This window comes from Aquarana catesbeiana, linkage group LG05 (assembly GCF_042186555.1).
Source record: "Aquarana catesbeiana isolate 2022-GZ linkage group LG05, ASM4218655v1, whole genome shotgun sequence".
NCBI lineage: Eukaryota > Metazoa > Chordata > Amphibia > Anura > Ranidae > Aquarana > Aquarana catesbeiana.
Genome location: NC_133328.1, coordinates 124,977,705 through 125,000,590, shown reverse-complemented (window position 1 = coordinate 125,000,590; position 22,886 = coordinate 124,977,705). Strand labels below are relative to the sequence as shown.

The following is a 22,886-nucleotide window of genomic DNA, read 5'->3' as shown; positions in this document are numbered from 1 at the left end:
TTACGGTAAAAATGTTGAGCCTTTAGAACCACTTTAGATATAAAATGGTAAGCTGTGAATGTGGTTCATATAAGTGAGATCCTGAGATTATGATTTTTGCTTGGACTTAACACGTTACACTACACCAGATCTGCCAATACTTATGTTCAAATGTATTCATTTTTAGACAACACATACCTACCATACTAATATCCACAGATATCACAATCTAAAAGTGTCCCACCAAAGTAAGAACAATTAGGGTCACATTTCTGCAGGAGAAAAGGATGGTTAACCAAATGCTTAGGAGCAGATATTAGTAACTTGTCTTTACACTTTTTGGAATTTTCTTTTTGGGATCATGAGTAAATGTTCACAGACTTTTAACTGACTTATCAATAATGTTTTTAAATTGAAGTTCGAGAAATTAAAGAACATCTTGCAGTCTGCACCTGCTTTGCATTCCACATAGGTTTATTTTAAGAATAATATATGGGTGCCAAAAGAAATCATTCCCTGCTGTCCTTCAATAACCTCATCCTGGATTGTTTGATTAAATGTCTGCTTTAATCCATGCTACTAGAAATCAAATCAGAGGCTTCACACTACAAACTGTTATCAATGATTAAAGTGATTGAGGCTTGTTTGCAAAATCTAATGCTAATGAAAAGTTAAAGGCTTTGGTCATTTACAACATATCCAGGGCTCTCACAACTCTCATTTACTATCCCAACTCAAGAACTCTGTACTGTATGCACTATACTGTATATACAGTATATGGTATGTATATCTTACATGTTATACTTTCTTGTTTTGTATTATTTCTGCCCAAACGTTAACAAATACAGATTGAATCAAAATATATCTAGGGCATGTGTTAATGAATGTTTAAGGGGCTGTCTGAACCCTACCTATATTGGGCTTGGGTCAGCACAGAGAAGGTGGCCTGCTCACCACTTGCATATAGGATTCAATTGAATTCTAGTAGTGGTAGTCCTAATATGTAGGTGTGTACCTAACTATATTACCAAGCACAGGGAGAAGCATTTTGTACACTTTACACTACACGGGGAAAAACAGCTATTTACATGTACAAACTGTAGCACTTACATTCCAAAGGTTCAACAAGCCATAGGAGTAGCAAGTGCATCATGAGTTCTGACCAATAACACCAGTATCCTTTGGTGCAAACTGTTACCAGAAGAGGACTTGGTTTTTACTATCTGGCTACAGCAAAATAAAGTGACATGGTCACTTTACCTATTTAAGGCAAAGTGAAAGCATCTGCTGATAGACCACCCAAACAGCAAGGTATATTCACTTTTCCACCCCATGTCACCACCTCTCTGCTGCAGAACTTTACCCTAGGTAGGTGCTCATGTTGAAGCTCCTGTGCCTTGTCTAGGGAGGGGCAACATGCTACAGAGCGTTGCAATGTGACTAGGGTATAATGACATGAATTGGATTCTATGAATTTGGCGTTTTTATGGCTTGACATAAGCACAATACTTAGATGTGAATGGGGTGGGTCTTAGGTAAGTGAATGAGGTGAAGCTAGGTGAAAATAAACTTGCAAAGAATAGCCAATTAAGTTCAATGAAAATTAATTTACTCCCACAATTGAAGTCCATATAGCTTTAGCACGTACAGCATGTACGACGGGACTAGAAAAAGGAAGTTCAATAGCCAGTAGCCAATAGCTTTTGTCTCGCACTTCAGAGCAGGCATTGTTTTTGGTCCGTTGGAACAGCATACAGATGAGCGGTTTTCCCAATAGGAATTGGTTCCGTCGGAATTATTTAGAACATGTTCCATTTCTAGGTCCATCAGAATTTTCGAAAAAAAAAAGTCCAATGAGGCATACACACGATCGGAATAGACGATGAAAGGCTTCCGTCTGACTTTTTCTGTCGGACATTCCACTCGAGTGTTCGCGGCATTAGTGTATACTTTATAACGGAGAACAGGTATTACTTCCAATTCTCCATAACACTGCCCCGTAATACTCTGTAACAGAGCAGAGAGAACTCCATGATTGTAGGAGAGCTGGTCATGTGACTTTAACAGGTCACATGACCAGACTTTCCTCACATTGTTTTTGTTACTTTCTTTAAAATCGGGACTCTGAAGCCAGTCAAGTGCAAAGCACATTTGTGAAGACAATTGCTGTGCTTCAGAAATGTGTTTTTTCTTTTCTCTTTAAATTAGCCCCTAAATGAAAATTAACTTGCAAACTGAACATACTGTGCTCCTTTAGTAAATCAGTCTCAAATGTCTCTATGCATTTCCATGTACCAGCAGTAATTAGTGTTTAACTTAAAGTATATGTAACATTTTATGTGTATTATAAAGGCTTATACATTATGGATTCATTCATAAATATCCTTTTAATTACTAATGAACATCAAGTAATATGATGGCTTAGCAATGTTCAAATAGTGTCTGGATTATGCTTTTAAGTGGGTTATGGCTTCCCAGATGTTTTTTGGTGTGGTTAGTTACTTTCTGCCTATGGTGAAAGTTAGAATTTTGTCACTTTAGCTGTGATGTTACATTTCCAAAATATATAATAATTTATTTCTATTTATTTATTTTTATTTTGTGGCAGTGGCAGGAACTGTTTGGAAAAGTTAGCATTATACGTGTTGGTCTTGAACTTATGTGGTTATGTAATGTTTTCAGCATGACTTGTACATCATTGTTCTGGGTCTCTGAAGTACATTTAATGCTTTCGGTAATGACATTCCATGTGTTTTTTATTTACAGATTTTTTTGTATTAATATTCAGTTTTAATGCCTTTATTTCTGATTATTGGTGAAAAGTTGTTTTGCTCAATAATCACTCATTAACCACTTCCCATCCAGGCCAATTCTGACTTTTCTCTACGTGTAAAATTCATAATTTTTTTGCTAGAAAATTACATAAAACCCCCAAACATCATATATGTTTTTTTTTAGCAAAGACCCTAGAGAATACAGTGGCGGTCGTTGCAACTTTTTATCTCGCACGGTATTTGCGCAGCAATCTTTCGAACACGTTTTATTTTTTTAAAGAAAAACAGTTTCAAGCTTTAAAACAAAAAAATTTGTTAGCCCAGTTTTTTTGCATAATGTGAAAGATGAAGTTACGCCGAGTAAATAGATACCTAACATGTCACGCTTCAAAATTGCACACGCTCATGGAATGGCGCCAAACTTTGGTACTTAAAAATCCCCATAGGCGACAATTTAAATTTTTTTACTGGTTACATGTTTTGAGTTACAGAGGAGGTCTAGGGCTAGAATTATTGCTCTCGCTCTAACGTTCTCGGCGATACCTCACATGTGTGGTTTGAACACCATTTTCATATGTGGGCGGGACTTACGTATCCGTTCGCTTCTGCAAGCGAGCACACGGGGACAGGGGTGCTTTAGTTTTTTTTTTTTATTGTTAATTTTACTTTTCTTTTTTTAGTTTGACAAAAAAAAAAAATGTGATCACTTTTATAATGTAAACATCCCTTGTAATAGGAATATGGCACAATCGGTCCTCTTTACAGTGAGATATGGGGTCAATAAGACTCCACATCTCACCTCTAGGCTGGGAAGTCTGAAATAAAAATAAAAAAATAAAACAATCTCGGCTTCCCAGCTGAGGCAGCGCCATTAGTTTGAATGCAGAGGCTGGGCATGACGCCATAAGATCACGCCCGGCCTCCAAACGATCATAGAGACTCCGGCGACCATCTGGTCTGCCGGAAATCTCTATCGTCACCATCCAGGGCTGGCGGATCCTGTCTCCGACTCACCGATGGAAGCGGTGAGTCGATAGAAGCACCGCAGGGTGGCGGGAGGGGGGGCGTCCCCTGTCGCCACCCGTAAGAGCGATCAAGCGGCGGAGCAGCCGCTGTGATCAATCTTATGGTGCAGGGAATCGCCAGCTGAAAAAGCTGCAGGCATCATTCAGATATACCCCCACAAATTCAAGGAACGTCATATGACTTACCTTGGGCGGGAAGTAGTTAAATGATGAAATGCATCAACGGAAGGCTCTTGGTAGTCTAATTTGCACAAGATCATTAAGGTCAACTGCAGCTAAGAGATTTGGAGTGAGGCTTTTTTTTTTTAATTGTCTATTTATGGTCTATTTAATAGTATTTAGCCCCTAGTCAGGCTGAAAATAAAATTCTACTGAGAGAGTTAGAAATATGTAAAAACGTCAAAACGTCACTTCCGCCCATAGCTCTTAAGGAGCCATTTTTTTTAAAGTATTTTTTTAAATGACAATTTTTATTTTATTTTTTTTATTTTTTTATTATTGCATTTTAGTGTAAATATGAGATCTGAGGTCTTTTTGATCCCAGATCTCATATTTAAGAGGTCCTGTCATGCTTTACATTCCTTGTAATAGGAATAAAATTTACACTTTAAAAAAAAAAAAAAAAAGTGTAAAAAAAAAGGTAAAATAATTTAAAAATTTTTAAACGCGCCCATCCCGACGAGCTCGTGTGCAGAAGCGAACGCATACATGAGTAGCGCCCGCATATGAAAACGGTGTTCAAGCCACACATGTGAGGTAACGCCATGATCAGTAGAGCGAGAGCAATAATTCTAGCCCTAGACCTCCTCTGTAACTCAAAACATGCAACCTGTAGAATTTTTTAAATGTCGCCTTTGGAGATTTTTAAGGGTAAAAGTTTGTCGCCATTCCACGAACGGGCGCAATTTTGAAGCGTGACATGTTCGGTATCAATTTACTCGGCGTAACTTTATCTTTCACAGTATAAAAAAAAAATTGGGCTAACTTCTATCTTTTAATTCAAAAAAGTCTATTTTTTAAAAAAAAAAAGTGCGCTTGTAAGACCGCTGCGCAAATACAGTGTGACAGAAAGTATTTCAATGGCCGCCATTTTATTCTCTAGGGTGTTAGAAAAAAAAATGTATAATGTTTGGGGGTTCTAAGTAATTTTCTAGCAAAAAAACCTGTTTTTAACTTGTAAACAACAAATTTCAGAAAGAGGCTTAAGTGGTTAAAACAAGATATATTGAATAATAAAATTAATTTTCAATAAATGACAACACTCAAAACAGCTTAGCCACCACGGCTCAAGCTGTATCATAAATAATTCAAAATTGAAACTTCCCAAAATTACTCAAATTCAGCTTTATAATACTTTAAGACCCCTTTCACACTGGGGCACTTTGCAGGCTCTACATCGCTAAAAATAGCGCCTGCAACACGCCCTGAAAGAGCCGCTGCTGTGTCTCCAGTGTGAAAGCCCTGAGGGCTTTCACACTGGAGTGCTGCGCTGGCAGGACAGTAAAAAAAGTCCTGCTAGCAGCATCTTTGGAGCGGTGAAGGAGCGGTGCCCATTGAAATCAGTGGGGCAGCGCGGCTATACCGCCAGCATAGCGCCAGCAACGCTTTGCGGTGGTTTAAACCCTTTCTCGGCCGCTAGCAGGGGGGGTAAAACCGCCCCCGCTAGCGGCCGAATACCGCCGCTAAAACAATGGTAAAGTGGTGCTGAAAATAGCGCCGTTTTATCCCCGACGCTGCTCCCGCCCCTGTGTGAAAGGGGCCTTAGACCCAGTCATTAAAACTCAGGCCAACTTGCATAGTACTCCAAATGTCCCCCTTGATTTCAAGGTGACCTTACCACACAATATCTTGGCCGTGACAAAAATATATATATATTTTTTGGGGGGGTTGGGAGAGTGGGGAGCACCATAGCTGTGCCTTCTGAGGCGAATGAGCTCGCCAAAAACGGAACCCCTTTTTATAGGCAGGCTCAGAGGGGGGATCTGGAATATTCCGGTTGAATTCACATGGCCCACTCTAGCAAGCCATGTGACCTCAATTTTAAAATAACCAATCATAATCAGGCTCTTATCTAGCCTGAATATACTGTGGCAAGACTCACATGGCCTACCCCTATATGCCATGTGAACTCACCTCAGGTCACTAAACCTAAACAAGGCTCCCTGCATACCTTAAGCTCACAAAGGGGAGCCTTGAAACTACCTCCTGTCATGATCTCATGAGGAAAGGGGGGTTCCTAGAAACCAAATTGAAAAGTAAGCCTTGAAATGTATATGAGGACCAAATAGACCTTCCTTCCTTCCTTATATCCTGCTCCAAAACATCCAAAGGAGATTTGACTCCATTAATTTGGCTGGGGTATGTGCTATGTGAGTTTACCTTCAGCAACAGCCTCTTTTAGGCAATCAGATCCCTTCTTTGTGCTTTTAGAGGGTTCCCACAGGGGACTTCCTGTTTCTCACTCCACCATTGCTAGGTAGATTAAACATATTATCAACAGATTATCATTTGAGCCTATGGTCTAAAGCAGTGGTCTCCAAACTGCATCCTCTGGGCCAAATTTGGCTTGCCTTTATCCAGCCCTTTGGGGTATTGTTTCTCCCTCTGACAATATGGCACCATTCCTTCCACTGACACCAACGATGGGGCACTAGTCCTTCCACTGACACCAATGATGGGGCATAATTCCTTCTACTGATATAAACAGTTGCACACTATTGCTCTCACTAGCACCAATGATGGGGCACTATTCCTCCACCTTCTGACCACTCCACTAGGTAATAGTTTTTTACTTCCACTGACCATCAAGCCTGAGATATGGTCTACTCCCATTGATGCAGGGGCATTTTCTACTTCCACTGGCCTCAGTCCCTAAAGTCTGAAGGACACTAAACTGGCCCTTTGTCTACAAGGTTTGGAGACCACTGGGTTAAAGAATAGGGTTCATCCCTTCCTTGTTAAAGTGCACCAAGATCTGTTAATGCTTAATGGGTTCTTCAGCATCAGGCATCTGTTTCTCAGGCTGCCACTTGACCTTTTTTTCTTACGTTTCCTAAGCTCTACAAAGTGGATGTTCAGGCTTCTTCTTGTGCCAGTTTCAGGCATATGGTGGTACAAGCTGCTATCTGAGCCTGTCAAGCCTTCTTGACCCATTTGTTACATGGATTTGTTGGGGTTTATTTGCTGTTTTGCTCACCCCTCAGTTGGACTGCTTTTGGACGTTCCATGGTTTTTAAATGAAGAAAATAAGAATTTTGACAAACTAAAATCAATTTCTTGGAGTACAGTAAAGGACACTGGTCCTTCCCCTCTGTTTCTAGGATCTGCCTATTGAATTGCTTTAAAACTGAGGCTTGTTCGGAGTGGGAGATGTTGTATTTTGCCCCTTTCTTTTATTTTGCCAGTGTCCAATTACCTGAAGGTAGGCACATAAAACTCATGGATTAGGACTAACGATTATTGTCCTGTACTGTACTCCAAGAAAAGAATGTTACTAGTAAGTCCAAAATCCTATTATTTGTTTAATATGATCCTAGTTGCATTTTGTGAGTTTTGAGAACTATAACTCAGCTGTAACATCCAAATACTGTTAAACTCTTCCACTTGTTTTAATTACATTGCAGATATTTTCCCATTGTTTTATTCTGGCTAATGTTTCCATTCTTATTACTTTTAACTTTATTGCACGTTCTTTAGAACAAAAGGTGATTAGTTTGCTGCCAGAATCCTATGATTGGTTGCTTATTAAGCCTTTTCTGGGTGGTGATGCAACTTTCCAAAGTTCTTTTGCAACTCAATCTAAAGATGGCTGACGTAAGCTAGAATACCCCCAAGGAAGCACAAACTGAAGACAGAATTTAAACAGTGTACCAAGCTCTGTTAGAAAAAAAATATTTTTTAATTGCAAGAAAAGTGAATTATCTCATGATATCAGTTGTATGCCCTTCATATGTTGTATGTTCTTAATTACCCTAATGCCACGTACACACGATCGCACATTCCGACAACAAAATCCTGGGTTTATTTCCGACGGATGTTGGCTCAAACTTGTCTTGCATACACACGGTCGCAGAAATGTTGTCAGAAATTCTGAACGTCAAGAACGCGGTGACGTACAACACGTATGACAAGCCAAGAAAAATGAAGTTCAATAGCCAGTGCGGCTCTTCTGCTTGATTCCGAGCATGCGTGGAATTTTGTGCGTTGGAATTGTGTACACACGATCGGAATTTCCATCAACAGATTTTGTTGTCGGAAAATTTGAGAACCAGCTCTCAAATTTTTGTTGTCAGAAATTCTGGCAACAAATGTCCGATGGAGCCTACACACGAATTTCCGACAATAAGCTCACATCGAACATTTGTTGATGGAAATTCCAACCATGTGTATGCAGCATTATAGCTGCATACTTAGGTTAACCCCTTATAAATATGAAAATAGCTATCAGTACCTGATGGGTATATATTGAAAAACATGACATTTGAATTGGTTATTTCTTCTCCCTGAGCCCCTGATTGGGAAGTGAAGGAGCAGCATGACTTTGAAAACATTATGCCTCTGATTTCCTGTAAATGCATTTAGTGTAAAGCCTAGTACACACTATTTTTACACAGCTCAGATCAGACCACTGTACTAACAATCCGATGTTATCCTGTTGTGTTCTGAACCCCCCCCGCTAGAACACTCCAGTAAGTGCAGACCTTTTCCAGTCTTGACCCTTTGACAGATACCAACTGAACAGCTGGCCTCGGACTGGCTTTAGTACACATGGGCAGCATGCCGGTTGGTTTCTATTGAACTGCCCATGTGTATGGGGCTTTAGGCTGCAAGAGCTGTGGAAAGCAATGAAGCACTGATTAGCTCAAAGTGCTGATCCTCCCTACCCCAGTCTAAATGCTGCTGTATAAGGGATTACAGGAGGCTGATATAAAAACTCCTGAAGGTACCTGTGCTTTACAGTAAATGTAAAGCACATCACTGGATTAAAGGGTGTGTTGTTAACATTTGCCCATGGTTCGAGAAAAAAAAAAAGAGAAGGCAGGAAGTGCCCATGTTGTTTTGTTTCTCTTTTCAGTTATGAAAGCTTCAGTAAAAACATTGCAGAAGAGATAAAGCTGACCGCACATGCAACAATCTGTGCAATCAGGGTTTACTTGATTGAATATAAATTGAATTCATTTCTCAGTTTGGCCCTCACAATACATATTTATTGGCAAGTCTAACGTAGATTGTATCCATAGCGCATCAAATGTGGGAACACTGGGTGCTTTTTTTTTTTTTTTTGGATCAGTAATTTTCATTAAGTTTCCAACAATACAACTGTATAGTAGTGGTACTTTTTTGTGTACAAAACAACTTAGAAGCAGTACCCAACAGTCAGCTGTTAAGGGACTTTTGGTTCCCCGGAAACTTCATCCTAAAGCCATTGGGTCTTTAACAATAAAAATGTGTATCAGATGACTTAGATTTTAGTAGCACAGCAAAGAAATATTTTAATATGGTCTGGTATGATTCATGCTGGCAATATGTGAATAAAAATAGATGCAAAGGTAACGGTAAACTTATTTGTCACATAGTTACAGGAGCACATCATTATAAGGCATCCATCTACTGTTCATACTGTTGAATTTACAATGTTTTTTTTTTTTATTGTAATTTTGTAGATTTATGACTGATGCAGCTCGACGAGAACAAGAAACCTTAAAGAAGAAAATCCAGCCCAAGCTCTCACTGACATTGTCAAATTCTGTATCCCGAGGAAATGTGTCCACACCCCCACGTCATGGGAGCGGCAGCCTCACCCCACCAGTCACCCCACCCATCACTCCATCTTCATCATTCCGTAGCAGCACCCCTACAGGTAAGGGGTCTTTAGTATAATTCACCTACCAAAAATCTATTCAAAAAAGAGTTTCCACATGTAGTGATGATTTTACTGCTCGTCTATACTCCCAAACCCCTTTAAAAGGAACGCATAGTGAATGTGTACATATTTTGTATCTTTACTATCAGGGCTAAAAAAAAAAAAGAAATTAAAAATCTACTCCAGATTGCTTCAGGTGTTGTCAGGGGGGGGGGGGGGGGCGACAACAGATGTGGACCTCCTGGCTGACAGTTTCAACAGTAAACTTTGACAGGTTTGTTTTCAGGTCTAAAGAACATCTGGTTGAAGCCATGGATGCTCTGGAGGTTCTGTGGGATCAGTACACCCTAATCTATGCCTTTCCTCCCCTAAAACATCTTCCTTATCTGCTTTGCAGGATCGAGCTGGAGGGCATTCTGATGATCCTCATTGCATTAGGCTGGCACAGGTGTATGTGGTACACAAGCCCCAGTAAGACTAGGGGTCCCAGCAGACACTATGTGGGTTGTACTAGATCGTCAGCAATATCTGTCCCAAGGACTGATTTGCAATCCAGCTTCACATTCTCTGACTCTAACAGCATGGCAGTTGAAGCTTAGGTTCTGGAGGGACAGGAACATCTGAGTCTGTGGTTCCTATGATGCTTAAAGCCAGGAAATCTATTTCTCGCATTGTCTGTCATTGAACATGGAAGGCATCATTTACTTGTTGTAAGTCTTAGGGTTTTCACCCCAGGAGTGGAACTAATTCTCTCTTTCCTACAGCTAGGTCTGGACCAGGGTCTGGCTCTCAGCACTAGAAAGGGTCAGGTTTTTTACTTTTTTATTCTGTTTCTGAGATTTTGGGCATCTCTCTCTGATGACAATATTTGTGTAGGGGGTTTCCCATGTGTCTCTCCTTATCCGTTCCCTATTACTCTATGGAATCTGAATCTGGTTCTCTTTGTGCTTCATAAATTGCCTTTTGCATCCATTAGAGACACTCCTCTCTCTGCTTTTACTCAAAATGTGATGTTTCTTGTGCCCATTACTTCTGCCAGATGAGTTTCTGAGCTGGTGGCTTTTCCTGCATGAAACCTTTTCTGGTTCTGCATAGGGACAAGGTGCTATTGAAGCCCAGGACTACTTTCTTCTCCAAGGTAGTCTCTGCCTTTCACATCAACCAGGAAATTGTTCTTCTGTCCCTCTGTGCAGCTCCAGTTCACTAAAAGGAAATTTCCTTCCATTGTCTAGATGTAATTTGGACTGTGAGAGTCTATCTCTCAGGCACTGCTTCTTTTAACAAGAAGGATTTCCTTTCTAGTTTCTATAACTCATTCCACCATTTCTAGGTGGCTCCGGAAGACCATCATCCAAACTTATGTTCTCATGAATCCGGTTCCATCCTTTTCTGTAAAGGCACACTATAATATAGTATTTTGTTGGCTTTTTAGCATCAAGCAACTTTCTCTCAGATTTGCAAGACTGCTACCTGGTCTGTTCACACATTCTCAAAGCTCTACCTGCTTTTGAATGTCCCAAAGGTCAAAGACTTCCTGTGTCCCTCAATGGATGAGATTGAAAATTTCTAATCCTAAAAACCCATAAAATCATTTTCTTTCAAGGGGCAGGTTTCACTCCTGTGTTTATGATCATGCTGTCTGTACTGATTTGCTACAGTTGAGGCATGCTGGTAGCCGGAGGAGTTATCCTGGGCTGGCCTACCATTTTTATTTTCTGGTGTCCAATCCTCCTGTGAGTGGAAGTATAACCCAAAAGTGTTCTTGTGTCCCTCAGTGGACTCCAAGAAAAGTAGGTACAAAGTTACAAATAGGGGTGTATTTATGAATCTGACATTCAACAAACATTCACTGCAGGTGAATCTACCAGGTATTTGTGTTTAAATGGCAGTGTTTGATACACCACCAGTGAGTGTTTAGTGAAAGTGAAAATTACTGCTTTTTAAATATGCTCCTTAGTGCAATATCATATTAGATATAGTGTCTAATACAGGGCATGTGTGGAGAGGTTATCATGTATTTCTACCACCTTATGGAACTGCTTTCATACCACTTTTTACTGCTTCATACTGCTTTTTACCTACAAAAGTCCTCTTTAAACATTTCTTTCTTACATTATACATCCAGGCTTTTGCTGCAAGGGTTCTACTTCCAGGCTTCCAAGGGAGGCAGATGGTTCTCTAATTAATGTTTGTTAGTGGCGGTCTTTCATAAGCCAGATTGGATTTATCCATACTAGACACTCCTTTTATAAGTTGAACCACCTTGCAGTGCCCCATCCAAGTCTGTAGTTGGTGGTGTGAGTGGAATAATTGAACAAGCATGGACCAGACATGCTAAGCCCCAAGGATCGGAAAGTCTTATCCCACATCTTTGCCCAGAGACACCGCACTGCAGTCTCGCCTTTTCATATCTTACTTTGGACGTCATAAATTCATCTTTTTGGCCTTGAAAGAATCACTCCAAGTTGTACTCATTTTGGGTCCTGGCGGCTTTTTTATGCTCCAAGGGCAGTATATAATGACTTTTTTATTCCAAAGTAAACATTCCCTTTCCTGCAGAATGATTAAACCGTAGAAATTGTTAATCAACCATAGAAATCTTAGGAGCACCCAAAGCAATATTGGATAATGTGCACACATTTTATGACAGGACCCTCACTGAATAGTTTTATCAGTTTAAGAAGCATATTAAGGAAAATGTTATATGTATCAGCGCTGCTGCCAGCATGGGGTTCACTACTGTGTGCAGGAATAAATGAAGGCCATGTAAGAAGTCAAGTCAAACCTTAAAACCTGGGGAGTGTGCTTTGGAATTATAACAAAGCCTCTGTTCTCTGATTGGTTCAGTCCTTGGCAGTTTCCAGCAGTTTGCGCAAACCAGATTAGTACAAATGCTTAGCAGTAAAATTATTTTCCAATAAAGATATTTGGATAATTTACCAGTAATATTAGGAAACTGCTATAAGTTAGAGGGCGATAATTAGCAACAATTCACATTTTCAAGTAAAAAAAATGTTTTCTGTTTTAGTAGAGTAGTTATAAGGTTGTGACAAACTTGTTTTGTTAATTCCAACTGCAGCCAATCAGTTTTACATTTTGGGTAGAGGAAAGATTAGAGCTTCTGATGGATTTTTATTCTTTGCATCCCCATTGGAAAGAGTTTCCCTAATGTCCCTAACACCTTGACACGAACTGACACTGCAGGACAGGAAATTTTATTGGGGGCACAGACAGCAATTGAAACCTTACCAAAGAACCAATTTAATCCTATTCTAATAATTAAGATTTTTTTTTACATCATATTTTTCCAAGTTTTAATGGACCTTAACTATAAAGCAACTCTTCCTTACTCAGTTGCAGTTTCGGTAGTGTTGATCTCTTGTGTCCAATCAGCACCGTTTGGTATTGCTGACCTGTCACTGCAGGATACAGTAGCGTCATTTATTTTTTAAAAGACTTTACCTGGGGATTATTCTGCAGAGGAGCAGTGTTCAGTGATGCTGGCAGCAGGAGAGGGGGTCGCTAGGAGCCATCCCTGCCGGGAGAACATAGTGATTACTGCTAGCGGCTATATACCGCATGCTAAAAATCCAACATGCTGGTTGTACCAAAGTCGAGCAATGGATTGACCTGGATACAATCAGCCTACCTATAGATGGATCGATTTCTTGGCTGAACCAGCCAGGATTTGATCCATCTATGACCAGCTTTAAAGTGGAGCTCCAAGCTCCTTCAGAAAAAAAAAATACTGTAGCTGCTGACTTTTAATATTAGGACACTTACCTGTCCACGAATCCAGCGGTGTCTTCACCCGAGCCGATTTTTTAATCGGCTCTCAGATGCTGCCGCCGCCATCTCGGCTAAGGGAGACCAGCAGTGAAGGTTTGAGGCTTTACAGCCAGTTCCCCACTGCGCATGCAGAAGACGTGATGTGCCTTTGTGAATGGCCCGGCGGCGTAGGAAGGAGGGTGGCCGAACTTCCGGCTGAGTTTGCTGCGGCGAAGTCAGCCAGAAGTGGGAGCGGATACCTGTCAAAACGAGGTACCCGCTCCCCCCTACCGCCCCCATGAAAGGTGCCAAATGTGGCAGCGGAGATGGGGAGGAGGCAAACAAGCGGAGCTTCCGCTTTTGAATGGAGCGCCGCTTTAAGTTTTTTCTGCTTAGGTGTACTGAAAAAAAAGAGTGAGTTAGGTGGTATTTCAAATTATTTGTCAATTTTAGGGGTTTAACTATCCACCAGCTATCCCATAAATCAGTTCTACAGTGTCCAGTAATGGGCTTGTCATTAAAAAATGAGCAGGCTCACTCACTTTAAATCTGGGGGTAAAATCCTTAATTGGGCACTTAGATGTTTAGGGGTCCCCTTACTCCTGTGTTTGTGTTAATGAACGTGTTTTACATGTGCAGCTTTTTCTGCAAGGCAGTGTGCAACAACACACGATATAGTGCAGTCATCACTAAATGGCGAACTGTGGTCCGTGTCCAGCCCAAGTCATTGTTCCATTCAGACCAGTCGCTATCCTGCCATTTAGGAGCCCGCTCAGCCGCCCTCACTGCTGTCATACTCTTCAAGCCAACATTGGTGGCAGGACAGCTCCGCATGGATGGCAGGAGGCTAATATCGAAGGCAGTACAGCTCTGGATGGAAGGAGGGAGTTCAAGCTAACTAGCAGGTGATTGGTTGCTAGCAATCAATCACAAGCTGGTTACCAGGAAAAGTTGTGCCCTTGGAGCTGTCCTGCTTCCGTTGTCAGCCTCCCGACATCCATGCAGGGCTGTCCTGCTGCCAATGTCAGCTCTAGACTGATGTACCTCCCACTTTGTGTAGGTAGGACATTAAAGAGAGCTCTTACTGCTGTAAATGATGTGGAGGAAGCCGAGGATGATGTTAAGGGGGCAGAGGACAGGTATCTGAAGGGAGGGGGTGGTATAAAGGGGGGGGGGGCTGAGGACAGGAATGTAAAGGGGTAGTGGGGATGAAGACAGGAGTGTAAAGGGGTAGTGGGGGTGTGGACAGGAATGTAAAAGGGTAGTGGGGGGAGGACAGGAGTGTAAAGGGGTAGTGGGGTTGAGGACAGGAGTGTACAGGGGTAGTGGGGGGAGGACATGAATGTAAAAGGGTAGTGGGGGTGGGGACAGGAGTGTAAAGGGGTAGTGGGGGTGTGAACAGGAGTATAAAAGGATAGTGGGGGGTGAGGACAGGAGTGTAAAGGGGGAGGGGGGGTGAGGATAGGAATGTAAAATGGTAGTGGGGGTGAGGACAGGAATGCAAAGGGGTAGGGGGCGTGAGGACAGGGGTTTAAAGGGGTAGTGGGGGTGAGGACAGGAATGTAAAGGGGTAGTGGGGGTGAGGACAGGAATGTAAAGGGGTAGTGGGGGCGAGGACAGAAGTGTAAAGGGGTGGGTGAGGACAGGAGTTTAAAGGGGTAGTGAGGGTGAGGACAGGAGTGTAAAGGGGTAGGGGGAGTGAGGACAGGGGTTTAAAGGGATAATGGGGTTGAGGACAGGAATGTAAAGGGGTAGTGCGGGTGAGGACAGGAATGTAAAGGGGTAGTGGGGGCGAGGACAGGAGTGTAAAGGGGTGGGTGAGGACAGGAGTTTAAAGGGGTAGTGAGGGTGAGGACAGGAGTGTAAAGGGGGAGGGGGGGTGAGGACAGGAATGTAAAGGGGTAGTGGGGGTGAGGACAGTAGTGTAAAAGGGTAGTGGGGGTGGGGACAGAAATGTAAAGGGGTAGTGGGGATGAGGACAGGCGTTTAAAGGGGTAGTGGGGGTGAGGACAGGAATGTAAAGGGGTAGTGGGGGCAAGGACAGAAGTTTAAAGGGGGAGGGGGGTGAGGATAGGAATATAAAGAGGTAGTGGGGGTGAGGACAGGAATGCAAAAGGTTGGCCACAGGGGGTGAGGACAGGAGTGTAAAGGGGGAAGGGGTGAGGATAGGAATGTAAAGGGGTAGTGGGGGTGAGGACAAGAATGCAAAGGGGTAGTGGGGGTGAGGACAGGAGTGTAAAGGGGGAGGGGGGGTGAGGATAGGAATGTAAAGGGGTGGGGGTGTGACAACAGTAATGTGATGGGTGGCTGAGGCCAGGAATGTGAAGGAGGAGGGGGGGTGATATAAAGGGGGCTGAGGACAGGAATCTGAAGGAAGAGAGGTGATATAAAGGGGGGATAAGTATAGGAATGTAAAGGGGGTGACGACAGGGATGTGAGGGGAGGGGGGTAATATGAAGGGGGACTGAGGACAGTAATGTGAAGGGGGGCTGTGATGTAAAGGGGGGGGGGGGTTGTGATGTGCAGGGGGACTGAGAACACTGTTGTAATGATGGGATTGTGATGTGATGTTTGGTTTATAACACATAAAGTAGTCCCTGACCCTTTTAAATTGCGCTGCACCAAGCTGGTTTGGCGCTCACAAAAACGTGCAGCTTTTGCCAATGCTTCAAGGTGCCATTAAGAATCAAACATACGATTCAGACCACTGCTGGAAGAAAACTTTAGTGGCTGGACCGCCGTGAATTTTAATTCAATACCCCTGGTAGTGTATGTATTGTAGCAAGCTGTAACATTGATGTGTTGGTTGCTACTATTTGGATGTTTGGATTCTACAAAATGCCACTGCAACTCAAGCCAGTGTAAGGCCAGTGTAAGAACCCCTGGTTTGAGGTATCAAATCTATATATTAACAGCCTTTAAAGCTGAACTCAAGTCTAAATAAATATTGTTTAAATACAGGAGGCACCCTGTATAATCCTCTATAATAATGTGTATTCCTAATCGTATTTACTTTGTCTCTGTGCAGGAGTTTCATGTAGTAAAGACCAGTCACTGCTACTTCTCTCCTTGTGCTAGGTGACTGGTCTTGTGTCCACCCCCTCCTCCTGTTTTTTCTGCAGGCAGCCTGTAGTGGGCAGACTTGCTGGATCCCTTCCACAGCTCTACTCTCTGCACAGGAAATGTACAGCACAGTAATGATGTCACTGCTGCATTTACAAAGTAACATCTGGCTTTTAAAAGGCATTTGGTACACACAAAGTGCATATATACCTTTTGTGACTTTTGAGGAATCTATTTAAATCCAAGAATTTGAACCTAGAGTTGAACTTTAAAAACTGTAATTTTTCTTTAGTTCACAAAAAATTGCTAATCATTTTGGAAATGAAGGTAGTAAGGAGTTAATGCATATACACATATGTGACTTCATCAATGAATTCAGAAGAATGCAGATGACTGTTTCATTTGGCTTCTACTTCAGGGAAGAGTAAAACATGAGTTTTCACTTAGCCACTGTTGAAGAAGGTAATTTATGATGTGGTCTGGACGTAAGCAGCCCAATGTCTGTCAGATCCATTACTAAGCTATCAAATTTTTGCCGCATAGAGAAGAGAATGCAAGCAATAAAGGAGGAGGCATATTTCCGTCTACAGATTCATTTTCTATTTTCGCTCAGTAAAATTTTTAGAGAATGCTTGTGTTTCCAGTAATTTATACTGTGTTGTACACGGGGACTTAAAAACCAGTTTGTTTTGGATACCGATTCTGGTTCTGTAATTTGTTTTCATCATGGTACAAAAAATGGGATCATGTAGTAAATATAACCATGACAGACTGCTCTAGCTTCCACAGAGAACACGTTAAGGGGAATATATGAGGACAGTAATACAGGAGTTGCCATTACTGACTTTAAAGCTGGGTCTTAGGGCCAATTGAACCATCCTAATGTATTTCTGTATTGCAGTCAGGCTGCATATACAGTAATGAGTATGTTTTTTTTTTTACCAAAGTGCTGCAGCAAAAAAAAAAAAAAATTATAATCCACCTGGATGCACAAAGTAGTTATGATGATAAGCATGATTTTACTAACACATGGCAAAATTGCAAAATTGTGCTTAGGCATTAAAGTGATTCTAAAGGCTCAAGTTTTTTTACCTTCATGCATCCTATGCATGAAGGTAAAAAAAACCTTCTATGTGCAGCAGGCCCCCTAATACTTACCTGAACCCAATCACGATCCAGCGATGTGCATGAGGGCCTTGGCTCTCTGGGGACTCTCCCTCCTCATTGGCTGAGACAGCAGCGGGAGCCATCGGCTCCCGTTGCTGTCAATCACAGCCAGGGAGCCAATGAGAAGAGAGAAATGGACACGCAGAGAAGCAGCTCGGGAGCGAACCTACTTGGGTGCCCCCACTGCACAGAGCATGCAAGTAGACTGCAGGAGTGTCCGGTACATGAGCCTTTGTGTGGCAGTACAAGGTTGTAACCCTTGCTGCAGCACCTTACTGATAAAAACAGTAAAAAAGAGGCATATTTATTACTGTTTATGCCGCCTAACAGCATTACAGTAATAAAGAGAGTTCAATTGGGCATCAAAGCGAACCCATGCTTTGGGCATCGGGTCATACTCACATTTCTTCATTGCACTTAACACCATCCAAGCACTGGGAGCGATGGAAATACCTCTTACTTCTAGTTATGGAGAAGTATATGACATAACCTATGTGATAGCTCTGTTGCTTGGTGATTGGCCCAGAGCTGTTATATGGCTGACCTCAGTTTACTGTTTTTTGTTTTTTTTTCTTGTTGCCAGTTTGTGTATGGAGCAAACGTGTAGCAAAAGTAATGCAAGTATACAGTATGTTGCTGGGGAGAAGGAATTAAAGGGGGGAATAAAGTCAACATGTTGCTTTGCCCTACCTGGTTAAAGTACAGGTTGACTTCTCTGGTCACATGCTTGTTCCATGTCAGTGACCCTCTTGGTATTAAAGCCAGAATTAGAAGTCGGTAATCTCTGCTTGCATATTTTTGTCCTCACATTTATTTTTTCCTTATACTAAAGATAGCCATAGGCGATATGTAAAAGTATAATATGTGTTTATAGTGAACTCATGATCAACTGCTGATCAGTTTCAAATATACTGGTGATGAGCAATTATTTATGTACAGCCATTTAAAGTGGTTTTAAACCCTTACATGTACCCAGTGAAGTGACTGTCCCCAGATGATACACAGAGATGAAACAAATCCTCCTACATTAGTTGCATCTGTTAATTTGCAGTCTTCTTTCCTCTACAACTGTTCAAAGTCCAGAATTTATAAAGCTTGTCTTGGCTGTCAGAATAAAAGGGACAAATAGCTGAAATTACACTCTGCAGTGAGGAGAGCTCTGAGAGCTGATTGGAGGGAAGGGACACACCTGCTTCACACAGCACACAAGAACAGAGCTGAGACTGCCAATCTGTTGGAGGTCCCTCTCCTGTCACCATTTTTCTCTTGGTGTCAGGAAAACTTGTCAGAAGTGATTCATGCTGATAGCAGAGGAACGAAGCAGGAGACAAAAATCGTACTTAATGCTCCTAATTAATACAAGTTCATACTATAGAGCAGTGTTTCTCAACCTTTTTTCAGTCAAGGTACCCTTTAAAGTTAAGGACAATCTCAAGGTACCCTTTAAAGTTAAGGACAATCTCAAGGTACCCTTTAAAGTTAAGGACAATCTCGAGGCACCCCATTCTAAAATGTAAAAAAACTATACCAATAGTTTTACATAATGCAGCAACATCCATGCGTAGGAAACCCAATGTTAGAGGTGATTTATTCTTCCAAAGCAAATACTGTACACTTTTGCACACTGGTACTGACTAGTATTCCAACGTTTCTCTTCTCCCTCAGTTTCTCTCCCATCAGTCAGCTAATGTAACCCCAATGCTGATAGAGAGGGGCAGGGGAGGGTTACAAAAGGATGCTGTGTAGGTGTCCGACATCCTCCTTTTAAACTGAAGACAATATTTGGTTGTTAGGATGCCGGTGGCTAGCATGTCCTATTGATGCACCATGAAAACCTGTGGTTTTCTGTAACTAAAAGGTAGGCTTGATCCACCGGCTGGCTTGTATACAATTTTTGGGCAATTTTGCCAAGGCACCCCTGAAGAAACCTCAAGGCACCTCGGTGCCTGGGCACCCTGGTTTAAAGGCTGCTATAGAGGGATATGCTTTGTTCATATTTCATGCTGAGGTTTAAAACCACTTTATAGAAAATAAAAAACTGCGCTCGGTGCTTGAATTAAATAAAGAAAAAAATTCATAATAATTAAAGAAATATTAACCATATATGAAAGTAGTGACTATTCTGCACACCTGCACTTAGAAGAACAAAAATACAAGTGCAATGTTCATATACATCAGGCATCCCTAAATGGTGGCCCGCGGTGCAGGTTCCGCCCACATCACTGTTCCACCCAGCCCACCTTGGTTCTACCATATAGGAGCTGGTTTTTGGAATCAGACGCTGTCACTGTTGGGAGGCACAGCTGCTATGAATGGAGGGTGGGTGCAGGAGCTACCGGAGTTAACTCTAGAAGTTAACCAGCCGGTGACTGGTTGTTGGGATGCAGGGCAGTCATAAATTAATTCCAGCAGATGCCAATCCTGCCCTTCATCCAGAGCAGTCTTTACTGTGGCTCTCTGCTTTGTGCCCGAGTAAGGTAGAAGAGTGAAGGAACAGAGCTGCAGGGGCTACATTGTGAATGGGGTTGGGAGAAGAGAGCTGCAGGGTCTGTAATGTGAATGGGAGGAGGGGGCAGAGCTGCGGGGGCTATAATGTGGGGGGGCAGGGGCTGTAGGGGGCAGAGCTGCAGGGGCTGTAATGTGAATGGGGGGAACAAAGCTGCAGGGGCTGTAATGTGAATGGGGAGGGAACAGAGCTGCAGGGGCTGTAATGTGAATGGGGGGAACAAAGCTGCAGGGGCTGTAATGTGAATGGGGAGGGAACAGAGCTGCAGGGGCTGTAATGTGAATGGGGGGAACAAAGCTGCAGGAGCTGTAATGTGAATGGGGAGGGAACAGAGCTGCAGGGGCTGTAATGTGAATGGGGGGGAACAAAGCTGCAGGGGCTGTAATGTGAATGGGGAGGGAACAGAGCTGCAGGGGCTGTAATGTGAATAGGGAGGGAACAGAGCTGCAGGGGCTGTAATGTGAATGGGGAAGACAGAGCTGCAAGGGCTGTTATGTGAATGGGGGGGAGACAGGGCTGCAAGGGGGACGGGGCCGTGGATGGGCAGGGGAAAGAGCTGCAGGGACTGTGGGGGGGGGCAGAGCTGCAGGGGCTGTAATGTGAATGGAGGGGGCAGCAATGCAGGGGCTGTAATTTGAATGTGGGGGAGGGACAGTGATGTTGGGGCTGCAATGTAAATTGGGGGACAGAACTGTGGGGGGCTTTAATGCGAATGGAGGGCAGATTTGCAGGGGCTGTAATGTAAATTATGAGGACAGAGCTGTGAGGGGACAGTAATGTGAATGGGGGGCAGAGCTGCAGTGGTGTAATGTGAATAGGGGACAGAGCTGCAGGGGCTGCAATGTATATTGGGGGGACAGAGCTGTGGGGGGCTGTAATGTGAATGGGGGGGGCAGAGCTGCAAGGGCTGCAGTGTGAAGGAGGGCAGAGCCACGGGGGGCTGTGATGGGAAGAGGAGGCAGAGAACATTGCTGTGGGGAGGGGATGCTATAAAGGAGGGCAGAGGACACCACTGTGGGGTGTGACGGGATGGGGGCAGAGGATTATGATGTAAGAATGGAATTGTGATATAAAAAAAGGGGGGCTATGATGTGAAGGACCTGAGTCATCGCACAAACTTGCTAGCAGAAAATGTTTCTGATCGGACCTCCATGAATTTTAATTCAATACCCCTGATATACATCAATGCTGTTGCACTATACTGTATAAAATCTCAGTCAGTGAATGCAAAATCAAAAATAAATAAATAAAATAAATCGAAAGATCACCTCAAGTGACAAAGTGAATAAGGTAAATTTCCATACATATTCAATGTAACATAATGTCCATCATTCTCTATTACATAAAACCTACTCACAGAACATCCTATGGATAGTGCATTGAAACAATGTAAACCGCCATGATGCCAACTCCAGCGAAGCGTGGGTAATTTCAGTACAAGCTCCGTCCTGCCCCTACAACCCCCTTACAACCACGTCATATCTAATTTATTGATCACCTGGGAAAAACCCAACCTAATCATATATGCACGTTCAAATGTCAAATCGCATGCCAAATCGGCGGTGGCTATTTGGCGACTTCAGGGGCGATTTCAATAGACATCTGAGCATGAAGACGCACAGATGTCTCTGAAATCACTCCCGAAGTCGGACTGACATGCAGGTTTGAAATAGTGCGAGTTCAGCTGAACTCACGCGATTTCTAACCCGCAGTCAGTGTGAACCTGGACTTAAAGTGATTTGTAAGCGCAGAGTAATGGGGCGTACACACGGTCAGACTTTTCGGCTACAAAAGTCCGACGGACGCCGACGGACCAAATCCGGCGGACAATCCGATTGTGTGTGGGCTTCCCCGGACTTTCAGCAGACTTTTCCAGTCACAAATCTGACGGACTTTAGATTTGGAACATGCTTCAAATCTTTACGTCGTAACTCCGCCGGACCCAGAAATCCGCTCGTCTGTATGCTAGTCCGACGGACAAAAACCCACGCTAGGACAGCTATTGGCCACTGGCTATCAACTTCCTTATTTTAGTCCGGTGTACGTCATCACGTACGAATCCGTCGGACTTTTGTGTGATCGTTTGTAGGCAAGTCCGTTCGTTAGAAAGTCCGCCGCAAGTCCACCAAAAGTCCGTCGAAAGTTTGTTGGACGGGCTGTCGGACTTTTGTAGCTGAAAAGTCCGACCGTGTGTACTCCCCATAAGGGACATACTAGCAAAAGGAATCTGACTTTTTACTATATATACAATCATTTAAATGTCCAAAACCTAACTATAGGATGCTTGTGTTTTTCCTGTGCTTTTTTCTTTCACAATACCTCCATGTAAAAATAGTGTAGTGTAAAACTCAAATCCAGAATGTATTATTACACAATGAAGCAGAATGTAGAATAAGTGTAAAATGTGGCCCCATAGTTCTCTCTGTTAGAGACGGCTGTGTTTACTAACGTGACTTATTTAATTACAGCCTCTCATAAACCAATTCAATCTTTATTGAAGCAGGTCTGTAGATAAAAAATAAAACTTGCCACATTATTTGAACATATGCTAGAAGGGTGTACAAGTGTACCATCTGAAGGGAGAAAGTGGGGGTGACCGGTGAGTGTGCCCTGCTTCCCTTATTGTTGTACACTAGAACGAAGTGCCAAAGCAGGGTGTAATAACTATCTATTTTTTAGATCCTTGTAAAGAGTAGGTCTGAGGCTCCATGCACACTAGCATTTTTTTTAAGCTAAAAAGA

At 42.6% G+C, this 22,886-nt stretch overlaps 1 protein-coding gene across 1 annotated transcript in view; it reads left to right on the top strand.

Annotated features, from left to right (window-relative positions):
- Positions 1-22,886, top strand: part of JAZF1 (JAZF zinc finger 1) — a 382,635-nt gene that overhangs the window by 277,562 nt on the left and 82,187 nt on the right. Inside the window, exon 3 of the mRNA XM_073630160.1 lies at positions 9,442-9,638. Coding sequence (XP_073486261.1) covers positions 9,442-9,638 — 197 coding nt within the window. The remainder of the gene's footprint in view (positions 1-9,441; positions 9,639-22,886) is intronic.